Raw genomic sequence first — 25,043 nt, forward strand, 5'->3', positions numbered from 1 at the left:
TACCAGCCATCACCCAAACAACCTGTTTTTCAGCACCAGGGACAGTACTACCAGCCATCACCCAAACAACCTGTCTTTCAGCACCAGGGACAGTACTACCAGCCATCACCCAAACAACCTGTCTTTCAGCACCAGGGACAGTACTACCAGCCATCACCCAAACAACCTGTCTTTCAGCACCAGGGACAGTACTACCAGCCATCACCCAAACAACCTGTCTTTCAGCACCAGGGACAGCGCCACCAGCCAACATCCAAATCACTCTCCATAGAGTTCTGGCTCTGCAGCTAAGTACAGTTTTTTTCCGATTGCTTCGATACTTTGGTCATAACTGAAGTCACGTTTTCAAACAGAAGTGTACGTGGACAAAACTGTGATTCATTTTTCACTGCTTTCACACAAAATGCATTCAATGACCACATTCTCCAAAATCCATGAACTCTTTTCTCATTCAAACTCCCACCACCCTCAAAACACGATGTTTTTGTGGAATTTTTTTTCAAATGCTAACACACTTTTACCAACTGTTCAAAACAATTTCAGAAACAAATGATGGCAAATGTTGTGCATTTCTGCAGCAGCCAGATTGAATTATAAAACATACTATTGTATTAGCAGAATATACAGTATAATGATTCCAAACAAGGCTGACTGCAATTTTTGGCAGTTTTTAGTGTCATAACCAAACAGACAAAAGAGGACAGCTTTGGAAGTGTGGAAACATGGATCAAGGAAGACAGGTTGGTGGGGAAAGAAGAGAGGCATGGAGAGGGAGAAGGTGTGAAGGACAAGGGAGCGAAATACCAAGAACAAGGTCTCTGATGAGATAAGGCAGGAGAGAGGGAGAACTTGAACCATCACAGTAGCCTACTGTACAGCAAAGGATTACACTATACTAGTTGTTTTTTGTTCTTGCAATTGACATATCATTGATATTATATAAATATCATTCTAAAACTGGTTGTTCCCATCCTCGATTGTGATTGGCTATATCGCGTTCCATGCCGTTGTAGTGTGTTGTGAGTGACAATGTATGCTTCTGAGAGAACTGTTTCTGAGACATGTATAAAGTGTGTTGGTGGTTTAAGTGAGTTTTGAAGGAGAGATTAACTGTTTGGCCCACCTGCATGTTGAAGAGGACTGTGAAGAGTTTTGAAAAAAATATGACTTCGGTTTCGACCAATGTCATCGGCCTAAATGGCTACGACAGCAGATTCAAGGCAACTCGGGAGGGGAAACACGACCAGTAATGCTGATGAGTGAGAGCTGGAGCCCAGAGGCTGCCAAAATGAACCTTTCCTACCTGCGTGAGTGATCCAAACAGGAATAACCTACCCAACCCCGGGAAGCCCAACTTTCAGAGGCAATGTCGACCCTGAGCTTTGGGTTGCTTGAGTTTGTTCGTTTGTTCTACCTTTACAATCATTAAATGTACTGCGGTGCCAAACCCACCCTCAGTCTACCAGGGTCAGTCTACCTATCTGCCACCCTTATGAGTCTCAGGGCATCATTTATCAAGCCGTGTACATTTTACATTTGTTTACATTTTAGTCATTTTAGGAGACGCTCTCATCCAGAGTGACTTACAGTAAGTACAGGGACATTCCCCCCGAGGCAAGTAGGGTGAAGTGCCTTGCCCAAGGACACAACGTCATTTGGCATAGCCACGAATCGATCTGGCAACCTTCTGATTACTAGTCCCATTCCTTAACCGCTCAGCCATCTGACTCCGATTAACGCCTGTTCCCAGGCGTTAATTGTTCGCAAAGATTGACTTAACCGATGCAGGCTATTTACAAACAGGGCGCACTTAGGTAAAATCGCAGATTGCATGCCACATGAGCGAGAACAGGCAAGTTGCGCTTTCAATATCCGTTTGTGGGAGGGTCATGGGGAAAGTGGGAGTTCCACCCAAAAAGGTGGGAGGATACGCGTAAAGTGCACCTAATTATATATTCAGCTGGATTTACAAAGACTGCTAGTAAGAGTGCGCCTCTATTCTGCGGGTCTTAACCAGGAACGCATTTTCCTGGGTGTACAAATTTATCTTATTCAATGGCAGCAGTGATCCGAGCAAGGCGAGGACATAGGCCATAGGCCATTCTTCATGTTTGTGTGCTTCATGTTTTGGTTACCCGCAATGTTTTGGGGGGAATCTTGTTGTTTATGATCATTGACATATGCACTTTTGTAAAACTCTCTTGGAAGTTGCTTTGGATAAAAGTGTCTACTAAATGAATACATGTAATGTAAATGTTCTGCCATGTAATATGTTCAAGTTTGCTGTTACTTCATGCACGTCACTAAATGTACACTTCCGCTTTCTTTTCCTGTAGGAATTGATCCATGATAGAAACATGCGGGCCCATTGTTCTTTTAGAGCAGGGGTTCCTAACCCTGCATGTTTTAGATGTTTCCCTGCTCCAACACACCTGATTCAAATGAATGGGTCGTTATCCAGCTTTGCAGAAGCCTGCTATGAACATTAAATTGAATCAGGTGTTTTGGAGCAGGGAAGCATCTAAAACATGCAGGACAGGGGGTCCCTGAGGACCAGGGTTGGGAACCACTGTTTTAGAGGCGCGCTAATTACGCTTGAAGGCGGAGTATGCGCTGATTGCCTGATGAGTGTCAGGTTGGATAAATACTGCAAAAATGAGGAAGCATAGCGGGCACTATTACCAAACTCGCAAAAAGAGACACAGCGTAAACGTTGTTAGTAAATGAGGCCCTCAGTGTGTTTGTCACAGGGTGTGTGTATGTGTGTAAGTGCGTGTATGTGTGTAGATGTGTATTTACTATTAAACTCCAGTTACTGGACCATCCTTTCTGTATACTGAGAGAGAACTGACTCCCTTCATTGTGAGCAGCTCTATGTCTCCAACCTGCCTTCCACCCAGGAAGCATGGAGCTCAACATAAAAATAACCATCTTCAGTTTAATGGTAAACATAGTTGTTAAAAACAGGATAATTTATTCAGAAATGATTCACTTCAATCAATGTGAGTAATGTGACAATGACTAAGGGTCGCTTTAAAATAGTATAATTTACTGTTGTAGAAATGTATTAGTGGCTATTCAAATTATCATGCGTGTGTCTAAGTGTCAGATGAGTTTACAAGACAGATATCCCAGCACACCAATAAAATTCCCCACCACAAAAAAGAGAAAAATCCTCAATCTTTTTGAGGTTGTTTATTCCAACAAAGGCTACATGTCCATCAATCATCGATGAGATTGCTGAATTATTGTAATTTAGACATTGAGTGGAAAAAAATCACAAAATCTATATTCCCTTCCACCACCTGGACAAAAATAACACCATTACATCGTAGTCTTCCAAGTCTCCTAAATGTGAAGCACCCCACTTAGTCTTTCCAGGCACACCAACATGCTCCTCAACTGCAACCACACACACACACACACCAACACTATCCTCAACCCCTTTCACCTACTTACACCAAAACCCTCCTCAACTCTTCAGTCTGATAACCACAATAAAATTATGCATGATGTCTGTCTGTCTGTCTATCTGCCTGTGTGTTTGTCTGTCTGCCTGTGTGTGTACGTGTATTTTTCTATCTGTCTGTTTGTTTGTGTGTATGAGTCTGGGTGTTTGCATGTGTGTGCATGTGTGGGTGTTTTTTAAGTGTTTGTGTGTGTCTGTATGTGTCTGCATGTATGTGTACTGTGGTAGCCCCAGAGTGAGGATTAGGGTTAGCCCTCCCAGCACCAGGGTTAGCCCTATCAGTACCAGGGACAGTTTTTATTTAACAGCAGCCCGCATGGCTGCGACTAATTTGCCAATCAGTAGACTGGTCCACTAAAGCTGAGCTGACGGGGGTCAGAGACAGAGAAAGGTGTGAGGCAGGGAGCAATGCCTAAAGAAGTAAGGGTTTGAATTGTGTGCATCTCAACCCTGTGTCTCTCTGGTGGCTTGCCACATTGTATATGTGTGTGTGTGTATGTGTGTGTATAAGAAATAAATAACTCACCAACAGCATAGCTGAGAGCGGCAGAACTGAGGACCAGTAAGCACAGCAGACCCATCTTCAGAACCAGAACTGGATCCGAACCACTTCAGAACCGGATCAAGCTGGATAAGAACCACTTTAGAACTGGATGAGACTGGATCAGAACCCCTTCAGAGGTCAGACACAAAAAAGGGCTGTGGAACCCAAACAGAATAACATGTTAGAGACAAACCTTTCCTATTCTCTTTCTATTATTTAACACCAACTATTGTATGTCATTGTATGTGGTTGTTTTTTGACATAAAGTATTTATATACTGTATCCATTCCTCAACTCAAACTTTAATCAAGTACAAACTATCTTCTTTAACTGCTAACATCCACTGCAACTTCTATTCATGTGGAGTTAACAGTATTGTTGGAAGTCTTCCCTCATTTCATGATTGTGTGTGCATACATACAGCTTCAATTGGCTTTTTCAATAGAATCCCTAAATCATGTTGCGATGCTGATGGAGAGAAAGAAATAGAGAGAGAGAAAGAGGGGAGAAATTGCGAGGGGATTGGAGAAGGGGGGAGAGCAGAGTGAGAGACACAAGATTCTTTCACACAGGGAATTTTGCGCCTTAATGCCGCCTCGCAGTTTTGTGTAAAAGGTACAAACACGGAATGGGGGGTCATTGTTGTACCAGAAAAGGTAGTCACAGAGCAAAAGCATCGCCTGTGTAAAAGGAGAGCCGGAATGGCAGGACTACCAGCAACAACGCTGACGTCAGAGCTCTGATTCTAGAATGCTGGAATGCTACAGTATCTAAAATCACACCAGCATTATACTGGCCTTGTTTGTAAAGATCACACAAGCAAAGCCGGCAAAATGAGGGTCTTCCTTTGGGCAGATTTGCGGGATCTCTGTATGGCAAGAGAGAGAGAGTCCTACGTAGAAAGAGGAGACAGAAAAATACTCCTTCCTCTGGGTCTACTGGGGGTAAATACCATCCTCTGAGGGTTACACTGGGGGTACATACCCCTCCCTCTGTTACACTGTTATATATACCAGAGGGGTAGTGGGACAGAGAGAGTAGGTTGAAAGAGAGGAGTGAGAAAGAGAGAGAGAATGGTGTAGAGGAAGAGAGATGGGGCTGAAAGAGAGAGCAGGGAGAAAAGAAGGGGAGAGAGAAAAGGGGGTGGAAGGAGAGAAGCGGGAGCAGAGGGAGAAATAGATAGAGAGAAAACCCTCTGAACTGAATTAAGTGGTGCAACAGAGGGAAAGAGAAGTCGAGATAGAGTAAAGCAATTAAAAGGAGAGTTAGAGGAGGGGGAGAGACTGAGTGAGCTGAAAGCATGCAAAACAAATAAAGTGAGAGAAGGAGAAAGAGAAGACAGATCAGCTCATCAAATCATCTTCCAGTTTAATGGACTATGGAGGAACAGAACAGAGGACAATATCCTATTGTTCTCTGGTCATACAGCTGACCAGAGAGCTGCTGCAAGCTCTCTACAAACACTCTCTTCACTGCTTTTGATCATGTTCAGTAGGTGTAACCTGCTTGGACCATAATGTGGTATTAGATTAATAATCATACAAATGTATTTTAACCAATACATTTTAAAACCATAGGACACTGTAGAATACTGACACATACATCCTTTATACTGAGACTGCTACTTATGCACACAACAACCACAAACAGCGATTAATCTACAGCTGTGTAGTGTGTGTATGAGTGTGTTAGTATAACTACAAAGCCCTCATTTATCTATCCACATTTATCAACACACTCCTCCAGCAGTGCAGATGAGTGGGTTTAAATCAAGGCAAAATAAATCCTGCCGGGTGTGTGTATGTGTGTGAGTGGACCCTGTGGTCAAGTGGATAAGAAGGGGTTTGATTATTGGATGAAAATCCCCTCCCCCTCCCCCTCCTCATTTAGATCTTTGGAGGGTAGTTTTACACCAAGGCAGAAAATGATGTTCTTCAAAACCCTCTTTCCTTGTCCACCAACTCATCCCTAAATCCATATCTCCAGCTTTCACTGCCATTGCCACAAAAACACACACACACATACACGAGACACACACACACAAAGACACACACACTGAGACACACAGACACATAGAGAGACACACACAGACACACACACACAGACACACACGCTCTGAGACACACACACCTCACAGCCATCGCGCTCCATTATGGAGGAAAGCAGCGCCCGAGGCCATGGTGCTTTTAGGACTGCCCAGACATCTGCCGATGGGACCCTAACTCCCTACAGGCCCACACACACTCACACAGAAAGAGGAGGTGGTGAGTGCCCACAAGTATGGGTGTTTAGTCGTATATATGTTGGTGCTTGTGTGTGTGCATGTATGCATGTGTGTGCGTGCCTGTGTGTGCGTGCGTGCATGTGTGTGTATGGTTATTTGTATGTGTGTGTCAGAGGAATTGCATATCCTCTTCATATTTCTATGACATTTTTGAGCAGCTAACACCCTGACCAGCAGGAGACCCTCAGAAGTAGGATGGCCGAAACACACATACAACCACACGCACACACACACCTATGTGAGAGTGTGTGTGTATCCAACTGAACAGTTTGCCACTCGCAGCATTAGAATGACATCTCCTAATCTGCTCTGTTGATGAGGGCGGGAGGCAGCCCGACTATTCTTTGTGTGTACATCAAACAGAAGACGGGGAAACATTCACACACACACACCAAACATTAACATCCAGCTGAATCTTTTTCTATTGTTCACAGACACACAGATACATGTGGCAGACATACATAAACACAAACAGTCACAAGCACACACACCTCTGTTTATTCAATGATCGAGACGTTTGAAGACAGAGCTTGGAGAAGGAAAAAGGAAGAACACCACCATGACTGGAATAACAAAAGACACACCTGCACACAAACACCTAAACACACACACTCACACAAACACAACTTAACACTTACACGAACACAAATTTGCATACACACGCCCACACTTGAACACATACACAAACCCACACACATCTGCACACACACACACACCCACCAGCTTATGTTGTTGTTACCAGTTTTGTTTGACAAGCAGGGAGGTATGCTGCTCAGAGACTTAACACTGTCTAAAACTCCTCTACTCACCTTCTTTATTACAGAGTTTTGCTTTGCAGAGTCAATACTATCATGTTCAAGACCTTTAAAACAAACTGAGAGAGGTACTTGATGCAACAATCTCCCTTAAGAGGCAATCCTCAGTTCACCTCTGTCGGTTCATAAAGCGTTACGCTGGGTGATGCCATCACAGTTGGCAAAGCCATCTGTGTGTCATGCTCTATGAGTCTAGTCCTGGTACAGACAGACACGGGGGCCTGGCCAAGTGTGAGGCAACACACACACACATAAACCCACACAGTCTAAAACTAGCCATGCATTATTTACAGGTCAGGAACCGGGACAGCAGCTGAAAATTAAAGCATTTGACCAGTTTAAACAAAAAACACTTGCACACACACTCAGTGCCCACTACACATCCATTGATCATATACGACTATAAAGTTAAAGACTAGAGGAAAGAAAAGCTTGGAAGTAATAATCATATTGTGGAAGCCACACCAAAACCAAATAAATATGGCTATTCTAATAATGTCTTCACGGCAGTACAATAGAGTTGGTGTAGGAGCCAAAGTTCAGCCATGTGTGCATTAATGAATGGCTGAGTATCTTCTGCCTCATCTGCAGGCTTCATCCACACCCTTCATAGGGAGGAGGAGTGACTACATTCCAGGGGCCTCATGTATTAAGGATTGCGCAGCTTTTATACTAGAAGATGGGGTACGGCCAAAACTCGAAAAGTACCTACGCACAGAAATGTTCACATGTATAAAACCGGTTGTACGCCAGGTCCTGCGCTAACCTGACGTTGTCATACTCATAATTCTAGCCTGACGTTGTCATACTCATAATTCTAGTCAGAATATGAGTCTGAGAACTCTCCGTTGGGCTTTGACTACAGGGCGTGTTTCAAACGAGCCTGGAAAACAAATGCCTCTTCGCTCAATTGGATAGATCTACAACCAATCAGAGCAACAGAGTATGTGACGTATGTTAAGCACCGCATAGTTGTTGTCAACAGAACTAAACTACAAGCAGACTTGAAGTATGCTTGAAGAATGAATACAAACGATTTTTGCCGGTGTTGTAAAATTAATTTAACGGTAGGGAGAGTAGTTGTTCACACGGTTAACCTTTTTGAGCGAAACAATAAAGGGCAATGCATATACGAACAAGTTCTCCGTTTAGGATTACAACTCCATCGGGGCCAGCTGATAAATTAAACTTTTACCGAATCCCGTAGGAAGGACGGCAAAAACATATTTTCCATTGACAAATGCCTTGATTGCGTCTCTCTGTTTCTCTTTCAAAATTAATGCGCTGTTGATGTCTTCTAAAACAGACTCGATGGCAGAATCATAACATCCCAGATCTCCAGCAGTAGCCATGTTTGTTCAAAACGAATTCAACTTAAACGCTCTTTTGTGACGTGGGTGATTACGTTACTGTTGATCATCTGTCCATCATCCTATAAAGCCCGCCCGGCAATTTAATTGGTTCGCCCAGATTCTGGTTTTCTGTAGTTGGTCCCCAATACGAGACCCTCCAGACCCAACTTCCCGAACAAATTTTTTTTTGGGCGGGGAGAAGTTGGGCTGGCAGCCAGGCTACAATACGAGACCCTCCAGACCCAACTTCCCGACCAAATTTTTTGGGGGCGGGGAGAAGTTGGGCTGGCAGCCAGGCTAGTCCTGCGCACCTTTCCTTTATAAATCACAATCATCGTGAGATTGACCGCACGTGAACGAGCCACTGACCCCGCCTTGCCTCCTCCCATAAATGAATATGCAGATGGACTATAAATGTGCTCCTGAAGTCATTTATTTGTCCGACTTGAAGCTGAGAATGACATTGGCTGCTTCAAATCAGCCGGGCTGCAGGCGACGCCGGCGCTGCATGAAGTCGAACGTACCTAATGTCTCCTGTTTGGCAGCCTGTCATCAGGTATTAGCGACCAAAGAAAGACGGCGGAGTGGAAAACTGTCACTATTGGCGCCCTTTCTTCTTTTTAACCTGTAGCACTTTGAGATTTAGCTAAATGTAAAGTGCATTACAAATAAAATTATTATTATTATAGGGCCATAAATTCTATGGGTTCAGAGAACCGGACCATGGCAGAAATTAAGAAGAAATGGTCCGATGTAAAACTTTAAATGAAGAAACGAGTGGTGGCGCATCGTAACAGCATGGCAGCTCTAGGGTTAGCGTAACATGCATTTCCTAAGTGATTCGTTCGTTTGACACCCTCAAGTTTAACAGAAGTTATAAAGTAGTGGTGGATTAAACAGAAGACTATAGCATTTCCCGTTTTGGGTTTTGGCATATTGATGTGATCATCCACATTAATGATAAGACTTTTATTTTTATGTTTTTTGAATAGTCAACGTCATAAACGTAGTAGTGGAAACTTCATTTTGTAATGTTTGGTGAGTTCGGCACTTTTTAGTTAGAGTTCGCCATGTTACAGAGCCAGACAATACTTTGCGGACGGTCCACACATTCTCAAGTCTGCTCAAAACTTTCCGTGACGGCCCGCACATTCTCACGTCAAGTAAATCTTTATACATCACAAGGTGTGCGTGAAAACCAGGGTACGCTATCTTATTGTGCGTACGCAACGTTTATACATGAGGCCCCAGGTGTCTATGACAAACACTGAGGTTCAGACGTCTAGGAGACACCACGGTCCAAACCTCTTTGAGCCGCTACGGTCCAGCCATCTATGAAAGACACTGAAGTCCAGACTTCTGAATGTTGCTAGTCTGTGTGTCTGCATGTGCATGTGTAAATTGGATTTTTGTGTGCCTGTTTGTGTATCTGTGTGTGAGTGTGTGTATGTGTGTGTGTGTGTTTGTGTGTGGATGGATTGATGGATGGCCAAAACAAGGTAAGGTATCCAAAACTTCCATGAAGGGCGGTTATGCCAAGATGACCTTCAGAAAAGACGAGAGTGAGAAAAAGGCTGTTCATAGTCTTGACCTTTAAAAACAGACGAAGTGAGAGATCATTTTGCATTCAGAGCAAACATTCAGGTTTTAAAAGGGGTGGCTGTCTTCACCTGGGGATTCTATCCTTTATCCATTATTCTAAATATACCCTTCAGAAAGCACAGCATAAAACTCTGGACCTTTATTATTAACAAACTTTACATTAAAAAACTCATGTATTATTTGTATTTTATTTTTTTTACCAGTGAGCTTGATGCTTAAGGTACATTGAGCTTGCTAGCTTGTGATAACCCTAAGCCTAACTAGCACTATCTGAGATTGTAGACATGGAGATAGTCATGGTGGTTATCCGAACTATTCTGTTCATAAACCCTTCTACACAGTGACACACATCAAGGTAAAAACAAAGGAAAGATACTCAAACTTCTTCCAGTAAGCCGTGCTCAGAGGGGAGAGAGGGCTACTTCCAGGATTGACTCAGTTTGAACTTGGCAAGAAAGGGAATAACAAGCTTTTTCTTTCTCTGTTAGAGATTGATTTAGACCAAACCTTTCAAGTGTGGTACCCATTATTGAGTTTGACATGGGTTTGCTTTTTAGTGGGTGTGATAGGAAAGGTAGTGCAAATGACACAAACAAAAACAGTGTCTATGGGGTACTTGAGTGACTGCTAAGGGGCAAGGTCTGATATTCATGTCTTCAAAATGTCAATATCACAATGGTAAGCTTTGTCTCATTGGGCCTTTAAAGCTTGATGTTGAGGACAGGGCAAACCAGGGGTATGTATGCTAATGTGTCTGTGCATGTGTGTTTGTGGGTGTAGCTTACCAAACGTATTGCATTCATCTGTGATTGTGTGTGTGTCATCTGTTCTTTGCTCTCCTCTTCTCTCACTTCTTCTCTCTCTCATGCCTGTGTTTGCTCATAACTGTTTGTTGACCTTCACAGAGTCAACAGATTTCCAGTCAGAAAACATTTAATTTGCCCAACTAGTGCAGTGCCATTGATTTCCCTGCCCATGATGCAGCTGGTGATTAAGATGTTGGATAAGTGAATTGGTATTAACTTAGATGGAGTTTGTGCGCACGCATTTTCACAGTTCAATTAGAGACATTACTGCACATCCACTTGGATTATTAACAAACATGTTTATCCACTTTATATTGTATTGCTTTTAGTTAGGACGGTTGCGTAAAACTATTAATAATACTGTGAAGCAGTGGTGGTTCTAAACAAATTTTACTGGGGGGGCCAAGGGGGGGGGGGGCCAGTGTTTAATCAGGGGGGCACATTAAAAACAAACAAATGATATTTAAACATTAAATACTTAAATTTTGCTTTACATTAAAATCATACAAACGGCTCTGGCTCTCACTCTTCCAGCTCTTCAGCTCTCTCAATACCTTGATATGCTTCTCTAACTTTTGTATTTACTAGGGCAAAAAAGGCTGCAATGTCCCTTCCTCATTCACAATGACTACTAGAAGAAGAAAAACGTTTTTAATTTAGACTTTTTTTTGTAACTTATTTTTCTTTACAGTCAGCTCAGGGGGGCCACAGGGGGGGCCAGGGAAATTTTAACAGGGGCCCTGGCCCCTGTAGGCCCCCATGTAGAACCGCCCCTGCTGTGAAGTGATCTGTTGAATTAAAAACTGATTCAGGCAGCGTATTGGTGAAATGTATTTTTTGTGAATAGCTCATCAAAACAATTTCACGTACTAAGTTTTTGGGTCCTGTGTAAGACAAAGACTTCATACAGTGCCCGGTTCTCAAGATAATTGAGATACAAAAACTAAACATGCACACAAACACACAAACAGATAGAGAATCATGGAAGTTTTATGGGAGAAGTGCCAATCAAACAATAACTATAGTCCGTGTCCATCATAAAAGCGACATCCCCTGTGGCATCTTACTGTAAAAACAAGTATTTTTTGCTATTTGCTATTTACAATGCCCTTGTAGTGTGTGACTTCTGGAGTAAATAACAGTGATGTGGAAGATGACTGAGGGCTTGGATGGTAGATACCAACTGTGTGACTTCATCTGTGGAGTACACTTGGGCTGCAGTGAAAGACCCATTATATACAGTGTGAAACTGCAAAATAGAGAGAGAGGGAGAGAAAGAAAGAGAGACAGCGAGAAATATAGAGAGTGTGCAGGAGGGACATGAAAGTGTGTGTGTGTTTACAGTTCAATGGGAAACAACAGAGATGATATGAGAGCCCTTCTGCTCCAGTTAAACAGTGAGCTCTTTACTGAAGAGCACTCTGCTTTTATAGCAGGGAATCACACAAGGACACATGCATTTTGGCAAACTCTCAAACACAAACACACTCAAACATACACTAACACACCTAGGGAACATTGAATGGATGCACGTTAATGGAACAAATCTATGATAACGTAAATATAGTCTCACTCTCTCTTGCACACACATACACGTTATGTCTCTTTTTTTTCTTTAACTCAACATCTTGCTTCCACATAACCGCTCTACTGGAGGACAACCTTTATAGACATGGTCGTGTGTGTGTCTGTCTAAGTGCGTGAGTGCGTGAATGAGTGTGTGTCTGTGTGTGTGTGAGGATGTCTGTGTGCATTTATCATCAATGTGAAATGCTGCGACCCCTGACCTCTGACCTTTATCCATTAAACCTCCCACCCTGACTGGAGTGCTTCTTTTCCGCCACTCAGGAACAACAGGGCTCCACAGAAGGCCAGTGGATGGGATATGAGTTACAGCTGACCCAAGGCTATGGCATCTGCACTTCTTAAGGGGTGACAGAAGTTCAGGACATTTCAATGACACAATTGTAAGAATGCCTGCTCTACACCAAAACTTCAGAACTACAGACAGTGAAAAAGATCCCCTTTCTTTGAGTGTCCTTCTCTGGGCTGTCTTCCGTCCTCATACTCCCACTGTGCTGTTGTTTCTTAGTTGTAGATGACAGGTAACACTGCAATAATCATCAACCAGAACCAGCTTGTTGAGGCTGTGGAAGATGGTTATGTCAGGCTCATCTACTGAACCAACAAACATAACAGTCAACTGTACTGTATAGCATCTTAAACTACCTCTGCCTTTTAAATATGTGAATCTCCTTTTCTCTCCATATTACCACCACTTGGACAGCACTCCCTCCCAAGTCTCTCGTTAATGGATTAGCATTGTCCATCTATGATGCTATTTCGCTAGCCTCTAGTGATTATAAATCCAATGCAAGGTGAAGCATGTAAGCACTTTACTTTGGAGTGTAGCAGGGCCATAGTCCACCGATCTAACACCATGGCATCATTTTGTAGGGTGATTGTGATCCACTGTTGGATGATGGCCTATAATAAACATTGTTGAATGTATTCCAAAAGTCAAAACAATTTCTGCAAAGGTACATGGATAAATCTGCAGCACCATTTAACATTTAGAAATACTGTTTCTCCAGCACAGCTTGCACAGATATACAGTACAAACTTCAGGACATTTATAGTCTCAAAATAATAAATGAATCAGACAGCGTCAAGTGTGCAGACAGCAATTTCAAAGTTGGACAACTCACTGACATTTCCAGTGGCCAGCAGGGTTTTAGATAAGAAACCCATGATTTATGTCCCTCAGGCCCTCGTCCCCGGACACAAAGGACAGTTGACCATTTGGCTGGCCAACTCCCAGGGCTTTATTATCTACTGCCCTGGAAAGAGATGCCACATCAAAGAACTGTGAGACAATTGGTATGGAAATGTATTGTTTCAAATTGTCACTGAGTTGAGTTAGCCAATCACAGAGTTTGCTACATTGATTGATTGACCTTATAGAATGCCATTTGATCTAAAGTTGATATAAGGCAGTGCATGTGTGATAGTTCTCTATCACTCCTGCGAACGATTTGTGACTAGCGCACCCTTCGTAATGACTGATCACAAAGTACTTTGTTTAATCTTACGTAATTGTATAATCTAAATAAATTGTATTGAAACGCCATCTTCAACTATTCAAATCTACACAGTCCAGCTAGAATTTTCTTTCACAACAGAAGACTTGTTAAAATAAGGTATAGACACACATCTTAACATACTATATTTCTAAAAAAGTAAGTAGCGTAATTTTACTATGATTTAATTTAAACATAAGCTCTTCTCCTGCCTGGCCCCCCAGTGGTGGAATCAACTCCCCACCATTATCAGTGACCTATGCACTTTGTAAAGCTCTCTCTTGGAAGTCGCTTTGGATAACAGCGTCTGATAAATGAATAAATGTAAATGTAAACATAGGCTAACTGTCACAACTTGGTGAACAGCCAAATCATCTATCTTTAGCTAATAGGTTATGCTTTAGCTAAATTAGAATCACAGTCTATGGTTATCACATACATTCAATATGTTATCAACTGGTAGTTAGCAATGCAACACACAATCCGCAGGTACCTCCGCGGACTGAAGTGAAGTAGTCACTTCATGACGTCTTACTCCTTTTTGATATAGTCACATTACTAATTAAATACAAACTGATCCGTACAAATGTGCGATTGTGTGATAAGAACCACCTCAAATGACAGAAACTATTATTGGGGATTTGTTTTAGACGTGCACATTTTTAGTTTGGCTTATCCGATAACAGGGGGCGTGACTTATCTTATGACCTATACTGCAGCCAGTCACCAGGGAGCGATCGAGATGTTTTGACTTCAATTTCGGGGAGCGGTCATGTTGTCCATCTTTACATGTAGATCAAACCCAAGAGCTATGTTGTATCTGAGAATGTCTAATATGGGGAGAACTGCCCATCTCGGGAAACTTCCGGGTTCTGAACTGGTTGCAGTTCCACTATAGTTCCATATGAGGGTGCTAACGGGCGAGTGCAGAATGAATGGAGGTGTATGAATTTTTTGTCCAGGAATTTGAAGGTTGAATTCGAAAGGGGAGCCAAAAAAATACACACTGCTGGATGGTAGATTTTTTTAAAGTCGCCTTTTTGTCTTAAGACTTAAAAAATGTCAATGACGTCATACACATCGTACGACCAGAGATACTGCTTTACGGCAAGCTCTGGTCACTTCCTTTTTTCTTTCGAGGCATCGATAACACAGCTGACAGTTTAGGCTCTCTCTGAAAATACACATGCTAGAAAGAGTTTTGGTTTGCTAATGTTGTTGCTAATGTTATTAATGCTCTGACATTCTGGTTCCGCTTCGGATGCTTTCAAGCGGGATCTCTGGTCGTAATCAGTCCTTCACTAACCAATCAGCATTCATTAGCAGAATGCTAGCATGTTATGGGCAAAAACGACTCAATCTGTAAGAAATCGAAAGGACATAAGTACTCGTTCTTTCAACTTTCGACTTATAATTCATGTTGAACATGCAAAAAACTACAATCAAATCTGAGACTTCTCAACGACAATCAGACGAAAAAGACAAATATAGCCGTTTACTCCATAGACTCCCATTCATTTTGCACTTGTTTGCGATCACCCCCAGTGGAACTCTGGTGGAACTGTAGCCAAATTCGGTACATGGGGTTTAACAGGGAGTGGTCAGACTCTCCGTAGACGGGCTCTGGTTATATCCTGCTAAGCTCAAGCCTAGACACCTCAAAAACTGACTCTGTCACAGTCATAAAGCTCTCATTCTTTGTCCTAGCTCGCTCTCTGTCTACCTTAGTTTTCTTTCTCTGTCTACTAGGGGTGCAAAACCGAACAGGAAAAAAATCAATTGTTCAACACCATGGTTCGGTTTTTACATGTAAGCCGCGGTTTTTCGGATCTACGAGAAACACAACCTAACACCCTTTGTCCTTCCCCTTTCCCGTACCCTTTCCTGGAGAGTACTAAAAGAGCTAAGTGTTCAGATTATCTGTTATTTTATGTTATTTTATCATTTTGTTAGAGTTTGAAAGTTATTTATGCAATTAAGGAGTAGCGTTGCACATATGTGATCGTTCAAATGCGGGTCTCACAGCGTAATGTCGCATCTATGCGATTTCGAACATTCCAATTTAATATTTTCCGATGGACAAAAACTATGCCACAAACGCTTTAGTATGGATTAAAAATGTTCTAATGAGAAGGCTAACAAGTAACACTAGCATGGTAGTAGCATTGCTACGGGTATTATGCTAGCTAACTTAGCCCGGAAGCTAACTAAAGCTAGCTAGCTACCGTTCTCAGAAAAATAACTTACGCTGAGGGGAACGTCGGAAATATTTATAACTCACGCGTCTAAAGGTTAATGGAAGGAAAAACCGGAGTATGAAGAACATTTATGTTTGCTTTAAATAGCCTGAGTAACATTTGCTTAAGAAATCAAGTTGATTAATCAAATCTCTGGATGCTAAGACAATGTTATTCATGCAGAGAAAATACAGAGAGAACACTGATGGTAATGTTTTTTTCTTCCCCGTAATTTGCTAAACAAACCGAACCAAAACCGTGACCCATAAACCGCAAAACAAACCAAACCGTGGGCTTGTTGAATTGTTGCACCCCTACTGTCTACCCTCGGTGTCTATCTGTGTACTATCTCTCTCTCTCTCACACACACACACACACACAGACCTAGACAAGGACAAACTGCAGCTTTGAGATACTGTCATTGAGGTGGGATTGAAGTGAGTTGAAGATAAGTGCTATGGCTGTCCAACAAGCAAGCAATTATCAGACCAGTGATTTGTCTGAAGAATAGAGCCCACTACTTGGCCAAGGCAGCTATGGTTTATATATCAAACTCTTTGATTTTAGACTTTGGTTTAGACTTTAGATGTCAAACGGAACAAGCATATTGAAGCTTCAGAGGGAGGAGGTGAAGGAAAATGCTCATACAATGATAGACAGGACAGTGGAGGACCACACAGAATCTTCGGGCATACTACCAGGTAGACCACCACCCTTGAAATAGGCAGGTTCCACTATATTGTAGATTTTTTAATAGATACATATATTATATTACATTATACAACTCTGGAAATTAATTTAGAGACCACTGCACCTTTTTCTTTCCTTTTAAAAAAGTTGAGAAGGACAATTATGAATGAGGAACAGAAAGGTAACATTTAACATGAGATTTCATTTAATGCTAGCGTAAAATCATCACTTAGCGTTGCTGTTGGTGTGAATGCCTCTTTATAGATAGGGTTAGGGTTCGTACAATCAGTGGTCTTGAGGTTAGGGTGTTGTGTTGATAAAGCTGAAGGCCTGTCTTTGCTTGGCCTGCAGCCTACATTATTTTTAAATGATTTCAGGTGAGCTGCACAGATGAGAGAGTGATTGGAACAGTGTATATACAGTGCCCTCCAAAAGTATTGGAACAGTGAGGCGAATTCCTTTATTTTTGCTGTAGACTGAAAACATTTGGGCTTGACATCAAATAATGAACGTGAGACCAGAGATCAACGTTTCAGCTTTTATTTCCAGGTATTTACATCAGGATCTGATGCACAACTAAGAAAATATCACATTTTGTTTGAATCCACCCATTTGTCATGTGAGCAAAAGTATTGGAACAGATATACTTAAAACATATTTAAGTGAATAAGACTTAATATTTAGTTGCAAATCCTTTGCTTTCAATAACTGCAGCAAGTCTGTGACCCATTGACGTCACCAAACTTTTGCATTCTTCCTTTTTGATGCTTTCCCAGGCTTTCACTGCAGCCTCTTTCAGTTGTTGTTTGTTTTGTGGGGTTCCTCCCTTCAGTCTCCTCTTAAGCAGGTAAAATGCATGCTCTATAGGGTTTAAGTCTGGAGATTGACTTGGCCAGTCTAATACCTTCCATTTCTTGCCCCTGATGAACTCCTTTGTTGTTTTGGCAGTGTGTTTTGGGTCGTTATCTTGCTGCATGATGAAGGCTCTGCCAATCAGTTTGGTTGCATCTTTCCTTAAATTGGCAGACAAAATGTTTCTGTAGACTTCCGAGTTCATTTTGCTGCTGCCATCATGTGTTACATCCTCAATGAAGATTAATGAGCCCGTCCTAGAAGAAGCCATGCAAGCCCAAGCCATGACATTACCTCCACCGTGTTTCACAGATGAGCTTGTGTGTTTGGGATCATGAGCAGTTCCTTTCTTTCTCCAAACTTTAGCCTTTCCATCACTTTGGTAAAAGTTAATCTTTGTCTCATCAGTCCATAAAACTTTGTCCCAGAATTTTTGAGGTTCATCTCTGTACTTTTTGGCAAATTCCAGCCTGGCCTTCCTATTCTTCTTGCTAATGAGTGGTTTGCATCTTCTGGTGTAGCCCTTGTACTTTTGTTCATGAAGTCTTCTGCGAACAGTAGATAGTGATACCTTCACTCCTGCCATCTGGAGGTTGTTGCTGATCTCACTAACAGTTGTTTTAGGGTCTTTCTTTACAGCTCTCACAATGTTTCTGTCATCAACTGCTGATGTTTTCCTTGGTCTACCTGTTCGACGTCTGTTACTTAGTACACCAGTAGTTTTCTTCTTCTTCAGGACATTCCAAATGGTTGTACTGGCTATGGCCAATGTTTCTGCAATGGCTCTGATTGATTTTCCATCTTCTCTAAGACTCACAATTGCTTGTTTTTCACCCAAAGACAGCGCTCCGGTTTTCATGTTGTTTTCACCTCTGAATACAGTCTGCATAGACAAAACCTATCTTACCCAATCTGAACCTGAGTGTAGACATTCAGTGGTATTTATTGATTGAATAATGTATGTAATAGGACACACCTGGGCAACAAAACACACCTGTCAGTCATATGTTCCAATACTTTTGCTCACGTGACAAATGGGTGGGTTCGAACAAAAAGGTGATATTTTCTAATTTGTGCATCAGATCCTGATGTAAATACCTGGAAATAAAAGCTGAAACGTTGATCTCTGGTTTCACATTCATCGTTTGATGTCAAGCCCAAATGTTTTCAGTCTACAGCAAAAATAAAGGAATTGGCCTCACTGTTCCAATACTTTTGGAGGGCACTGTAAGTGTTTATAAGACAGCGCAGAAAGAGAATGTTGTGTCCTCTTCACAATCATGGGCAAGTCAGCTCATTTTAGACTGTGGGCCTAATGTAGGTATTAAAATACACATTTTCTTTCACTTATTGGCAGAATCTCTTTTCTGCTCGCTTCGTTTATAGTATGTTTCTCTGCTCATTGGGCTCTTTCTATCCCTCTCTCTGGTTCTGCCTGTTTCTGTTGTGAAAGAGGCAGAACCAGAATGTGTGTATCTCTATCTATCCCTCACCACACTATTGTTGTTGATGTTTTTTCCTGATGTGAAGCTGTAGGCCTGTAGTGACACTCCACTACCTGGCTTGAGCTACTCCAAAATTATCAATGATTAACTGGCTGCCACTGAATTGGCCTTCGCAAAGAAAATGTTGTCTACCGTTGCCCCAATCAATGAACAGCTGGCAAGTAACAGTTAACAGTAACAGTATTTAAAGCCTAGCTGGCTTGCTCTACCTTGGAAATTCTGATTATCTGACTAGAGCTATGCCTCTATTTTCAATGACTTGGCAAAGCACCAGTGTTAGTCACTTAGCTGGCTGGGGCTAGTAATCTGTTTGCCGTGAGTTTTCTGGCTAAAACAACATTAGCAGTCCCGAGCTAGCCTCAACATTAGCTTTACAGTTCCCAAATAGTTGTCTCAATATTAACAGTATTACAGTCCCCAGTTAACTGTCTCAACATTAATAGTGTTACAATCCCTAGATAGCTGTCTCAACATTAATAGTGTTACAATCCCTAGATAGCTGTCTCAACATGAGCAGTGTTACAATCCCCAGCTAGCTGTCTCAACATTAGTAGTGTTACAATTCCCAGCTAGCTGTCTCAACATTAGCAGTGTTACAATCCCCTGCTAGCTGTCTCAACGTTAGCAGTGTGACAGTCCCCATATAGCTCTGTCCCAACATCAGTAGTCTGATACATGTTATCCTTTAGCGCTTCACTGAGTTTTAATTTGCACTTGGACGCTGCTGGGCCACAATCAGCTACCTTGACAGTCCCCTGACTCGGAGGCCCTTCCAGAAAACCCTGTCCTACACACACTCACTCATGCACACACATACTCTGAAGCCAACACACATGTATTAATAGCCTGCATACACTCTGTTCGACCTGCATATACTTACAAAATACATACTTTTACAAACACATCAACGCATAAATGACATGCTTACACACACACAACATGCAGGATCCAGTAATGTTTCAGGATGTGCCTGGACTTCCTGGAAGTCCTAAATCAGATGGGAGCTAGACAGGTCACAGCCAATCATCCGGGGACGTGCCTCACTCCACTATTCTACTCCGCCGCCTCGCTGGCTCTGCAGAACACGTGTAACTGGACTGGGCCGCTCGGCAACACCACATTAGCAAAGTTTGGGACAGCTTTAATAAGAGAGATGTGTGTGGGAAGAAAAAAATGCTGTGTGTGTGTGTGTGTGAGTGTGTGTGTGAAAAGAGCAGAAAAGATGGAGTGAGGATCCACATGATCCATTCATCTCAACAGCAGCGATAATGAGTGGGATCGGCCATGCAGAGCTCCCTCTGGCCAGGGCCCCTGCTGCGGTAGATGCAGCTCACAAGAGGAGTAATAAGACACGGGGGGAGAGAGGGAGGGAGAGAGACAGCGGAACAGCAAATCTGTGAAGCACTCCAAACAAATGAAAGGCCATCCAAATCACATTACTTTTGCTAGCATTAAGCAGAAATGCTAATATAAAGTACAACATGTATTTTCTCTCTACATTTCTTTGGTCTTGTTTTATGCAAAACACAATTAGGCTTATATGGCAGGAAATCTTGGCATTCTCCATCTAACACTGACCCATTGACAGAAAACCACTATCCAATGTACTGCCTGTCCCTGAAAGCTGGACACTATGTAATCTCCCTATCTGGAAATCTCACATATGTTCCCTTTTCCCTATAACCCTAACCCTCCCATAGATCGACGTGGGAGAATCCAGACTGGAACAAAGGAATTCCAAGCAAATCTATCTGCCATTTATCATCTTATCAATCTGACACAAGCTCCAACCATGGCAGTTTGAGCCATGGTAAGGATAAGGAGGATAAGGAGGTCTTTGAGCTTGACGGCCTGGGGGACAGGAAGCTGAAACCAACAGTGAATGAGGCTATGCTACAGGAAAATCCAGATAAAGGGTTTCAAGTTCTATTCTGCTAATATGGATCATACTTAATATAAATGGGAGGGTGTGGAGGGCAGCAACTGTTACTACTAAGTTGATACTGTGTTGCTGAAGCTGCTAAGGAAGCTAACCTTTGAAGTATTCAAAAGGAAGATGATTCAAAAATGCAAAAATAAGACATGGATAAAGCTAGACAAAAACAAGCCTGTAATGACAAATTATGTCCTTAACTTTAATCCAGAGCTGGTGCTCTCCAAAAACAAAAGGGTACAATGTAGAACCGTTTACAATGTTAGCGGGAAAAGCGCCTTACTGGAAAGGTTTCCAGAAAGACCCTTTTCAGCATGGGTGGCACTTTGAATCGTTTATTTATTTATTTTTACCAAAGAAAGGATCTTTTTTTTAAACATATTTTCAGAAGGCTCCTCTGTGGATATACATGGGCCTATACACCTTAGCAGCCAGAGAGTATAGAAAACTCAGAACCCCTCAGATCCACATGTTAAGGAGACGACAGGCACGTTCTACACTGTGACACCTAAGAGCACAATTTAGACTAGAGTAACCACTAAATGTAATTTAAAAATACTTGCATGCAATGTGGGTTAAATTGATATCATGTGGGTATAGCTGAGTATCTTATACTAAGTGCTGGGATTTGAATAAGGACACGGAACAGATACAAGCATGTGCAGAGTAAGATTGTCAAGAAATCAGCGAGCTAGTGCAAGCTTGTGCATGCTGTCTAATCAGTTTCTTGTGGTGGCTCTGCGGTTGTGTCCTTTCTGTTTCTCCCACACTGGTCCCAGGGCAATGTATTATTTTATGGAATCCCTACAACATACATGCATGCCTTTAGTACCTGCCCATAAGCTCAAATCACCACCTGCAATGCATGTAACACCTGCCCGTGCTTAAAGGAGACATGACATGAAAACTTCATTTTATGAGGTTATTTAACATTAATATGAGTTCCCCTAGCCTGCCTTTGGTCCCCCAGTGGCTAGAATTTTCGATAAGTGTAAACCAAGCCCTGCGTGTTCTTCTCCGCCTTTGACAAAATGAAGGCTCAAACGCTCTGTTTGAAAATCTCCTCCAAGTGACGTAGATACAAGAAAGGTTACCTCCCCTTTCTCTGCTTTGCCCGCTCAGATCATCTGGCCCGCCCATGAGAAACTGAGCTGCAACCGTGCAAGGGCGAGTGCGATATCGTTTTTTCCTGGAGAGACATCATGGCGAGCAAACAAACGAAGCATAACAGTTGCTCATTGCTTGGATGTGCAAATCAAATCAAAAGTATTTTTTTAGTTCCTTCATCCAAGCTTCTGCACAACCAGTATCTTAATTAGATTTTCGCTGGAATTGCGCCGACACAACTTCACAAAGTTTTGTATGTCTGCGCCAAACATTTCAGCCTCAACTGTTTCCTCAACTTGAGCCAATACAAAACTGGCCTTGCTGAAATAAAATTCTGGATCATTACTAACTCTCCTTGGTCAAGCTACAAATGTTGGAACAGTAAGCTAACTAACGCTATATCATTTTGTTGCTTTACTGTATATGGTTACCTAGCTTGCTACCCTTAGAATGTGGCTGTAACATTAGCTCTGCAGCTAACAGCTGAGTTACTGTTGCTAATTTAAAGGTAGATGGCATCAAGTGTGTGTGTGAATACAAACGCTGTAACGCCAGTGTTGTACACTTCTTTGTTATTTGGATAACCGTTCTGCTGTTGGTGTTATGGTGCGCGATATCCGCCTTTCTCTTCATTGAAATGACTATGAGTGTGCACCTCTGCAAACCAGGGTGATCAGATGAGAATTTCTCAATTTGAGGCATCTTACAGCAACGGGGGCTACGAGCCATTGCGATACATCCGTTGTAAACATTAACGCATGTTGCCGCCCCTCTCCTCCTCATTAGCATTTAAAGCTACAGACACCAAAACAGCGTGTTCTGAGGAAAGGTCATTGTGGGACTACTCGTAGTGGCTATAATTCTGCACCATGGCTGAATTTCGAGAAAGGGACTTCAGATACAGTATTAGGGGCCCACAAAGGCCTATATAAAAGCATCAAAAAACAGCATTTCATGTCTTCTTTAATGCTAGACGGACATTGTTCGGGTGCACTATAGACTGTGAACTAGACTTTGGGTCAGAGCAGTATGGCAAGGTACTAGTCAGTTGAAAGCCAAGAGTTCAACACAAAAATAGTGATGGGAATTCCTTTGAAATTGTATATATATTTTATATTTATTATATTTTATTATAAATGCCAACCTGAGATAGATACCCTCAAAATTACAACTTTGCAAAGTGCCTGGTTCTTGAACTAATCATTCCTCTAAAGTCCCACTATAAAACGTGCAGACATACACACAGACACAGATTTCTTGCATTATAGTATAGATTGCTGGAGCATCGAAGTGTGGGGAAAAATGGGACAAACTATGCAGGCCCCCAATGATGGGAGGGCCCTTTAAAAGCTTGGAATGAAAATAGTTTGAATAAAAACAACAGACATAACCAAATTGCAACCTATTCATGTGTCCTTCTAACTAATGTTAGAAGAAGGGGTGACTAAAGGTGTTTATAAACATGGCCTACTGAGGGTTGTAACCAGGGACGACATTTACAGAGGTGCAACATTATACATTTAGGATCAGAATGTCTGTCTTACTTCTGCATGGATTTTTCCCTGTACTGTCTAACTTCTTACCTTAACAGCACTCGGCAGGTAAGCAATACCGTGTGTTTACAGCCCAGATGTTAAGATTTTACGCACAATACATCAGGACTTACAACACAGCCAATGCCTATAGGAAAACTAGTGTGCAAACTTGAAAAGTAGGATAATGCCCAAATATTTAAAAAAAATATTTGAACAGACAATATGCATAATTGTGCATTTTATTTGACACGACTGCTATTGTCAATTGTAGACAATTGTAGGCGGGATCATATTAGATATTTTAAAATAGGTTACTTATCTTTTAATTCGATTCATGCATGTATTATGTCGTATAGGCTAATGTAACAATAACTCTAAAATAACTGATTTAACTAAAGGAATTGTGGGCAAAAATCTGTCAGTTCTTTAGGTTCGTTCATCGGTTTGCGAAAGACTTCTAGAGGTGTTAGCTTTTGGCGGAAGACGGAGACTCAACCGAAGAAATCTTTTTTGGGGGGGAAGGATTCAGATAATTTCGTTCACTTGAAAGATGTGTTCAAAAACAACCGAGTCGTTCGCGAACGACCCGTCACTATACCAAAACACAAGCTGCCTTTTTACAGATTAGCCTGAATCATGGGCTTGAAAGAAGCGCAGCCCTTGTCCCGGAGACTAAAGTGTGGGTGAACCCCTACACAAACAATACTGGCTCCAAATAATCCCCAAATAATTATATCCCAGTTAGTGCGTCAACATTAATAGGCTAACGGAAGAGGGGATCCCTTTCATAACGGTCAATGAAGCAATCACCGAGCATTCAACATCGTTTCACCTTCCAACGGATAAATAGCATAACATCACTTTATACCAATGTTGCGGACTCGACCTTTTAAATACTAGACTTTTAGGGAGAGGAATTAAAACGCGTTTTTTCTTACCTCTATAGCGGTAGAGAACGGATCTCCTTCCGAAGGAAATATGCTGTGTTGACTCCCGGTTAAAGGGATGCGTGGACGTCTGATCATGCGCAAGAAGCAAGACTGATGCTGCTACCCCTGTGAGAGAAGGTACACTGGATTTTCAGATAACAGAAACGTCTCTCATCTGATGGATCTTTGTCATTGTCCCTCCCTCTCTCCCTCTCCCCTTGCACAGTTTCTGGCCCGTCTGCGCAACGCAATTCACTACCACATGCAGCTCTTGTCGCATTCAGATATGCTTTACCACACTCT

The 25,043-nt window shown here is 42.1% G+C and overlaps 1 protein-coding gene across 1 annotated transcript in view; it reads right to left on the reverse strand.

The window, feature by feature from the left end:
- cntn2 (contactin 2) overlaps window positions 1-24,831 on the reverse strand; it is a 79,989-nt gene extending 55,158 nt beyond the window's left edge. The window contains exons 1-2 of the mRNA XM_047024585.1: window positions 24,750-24,831; window positions 3,996-4,168 (exon numbers count right to left, since the gene is read on the reverse strand). Of these exons, the coding sequence (XP_046880541.1) occupies window positions 3,996-4,050 (55 nt within the window). The 5' untranslated portion in view covers window positions 4,051-4,168; window positions 24,750-24,831. The remainder of the gene's footprint in view (window positions 1-3,995; window positions 4,169-24,749) is intronic.
- Between the last annotated feature and the right edge of the window lie 212 nt (window positions 24,832-25,043).

Source organism: Hypomesus transpacificus, chromosome 9 (assembly GCF_021917145.1).
Source record: "Hypomesus transpacificus isolate Combined female chromosome 9, fHypTra1, whole genome shotgun sequence".
Classification (NCBI taxonomy): Eukaryota; Metazoa; Chordata; class Actinopteri; order Osmeriformes; family Osmeridae; genus Hypomesus; species Hypomesus transpacificus.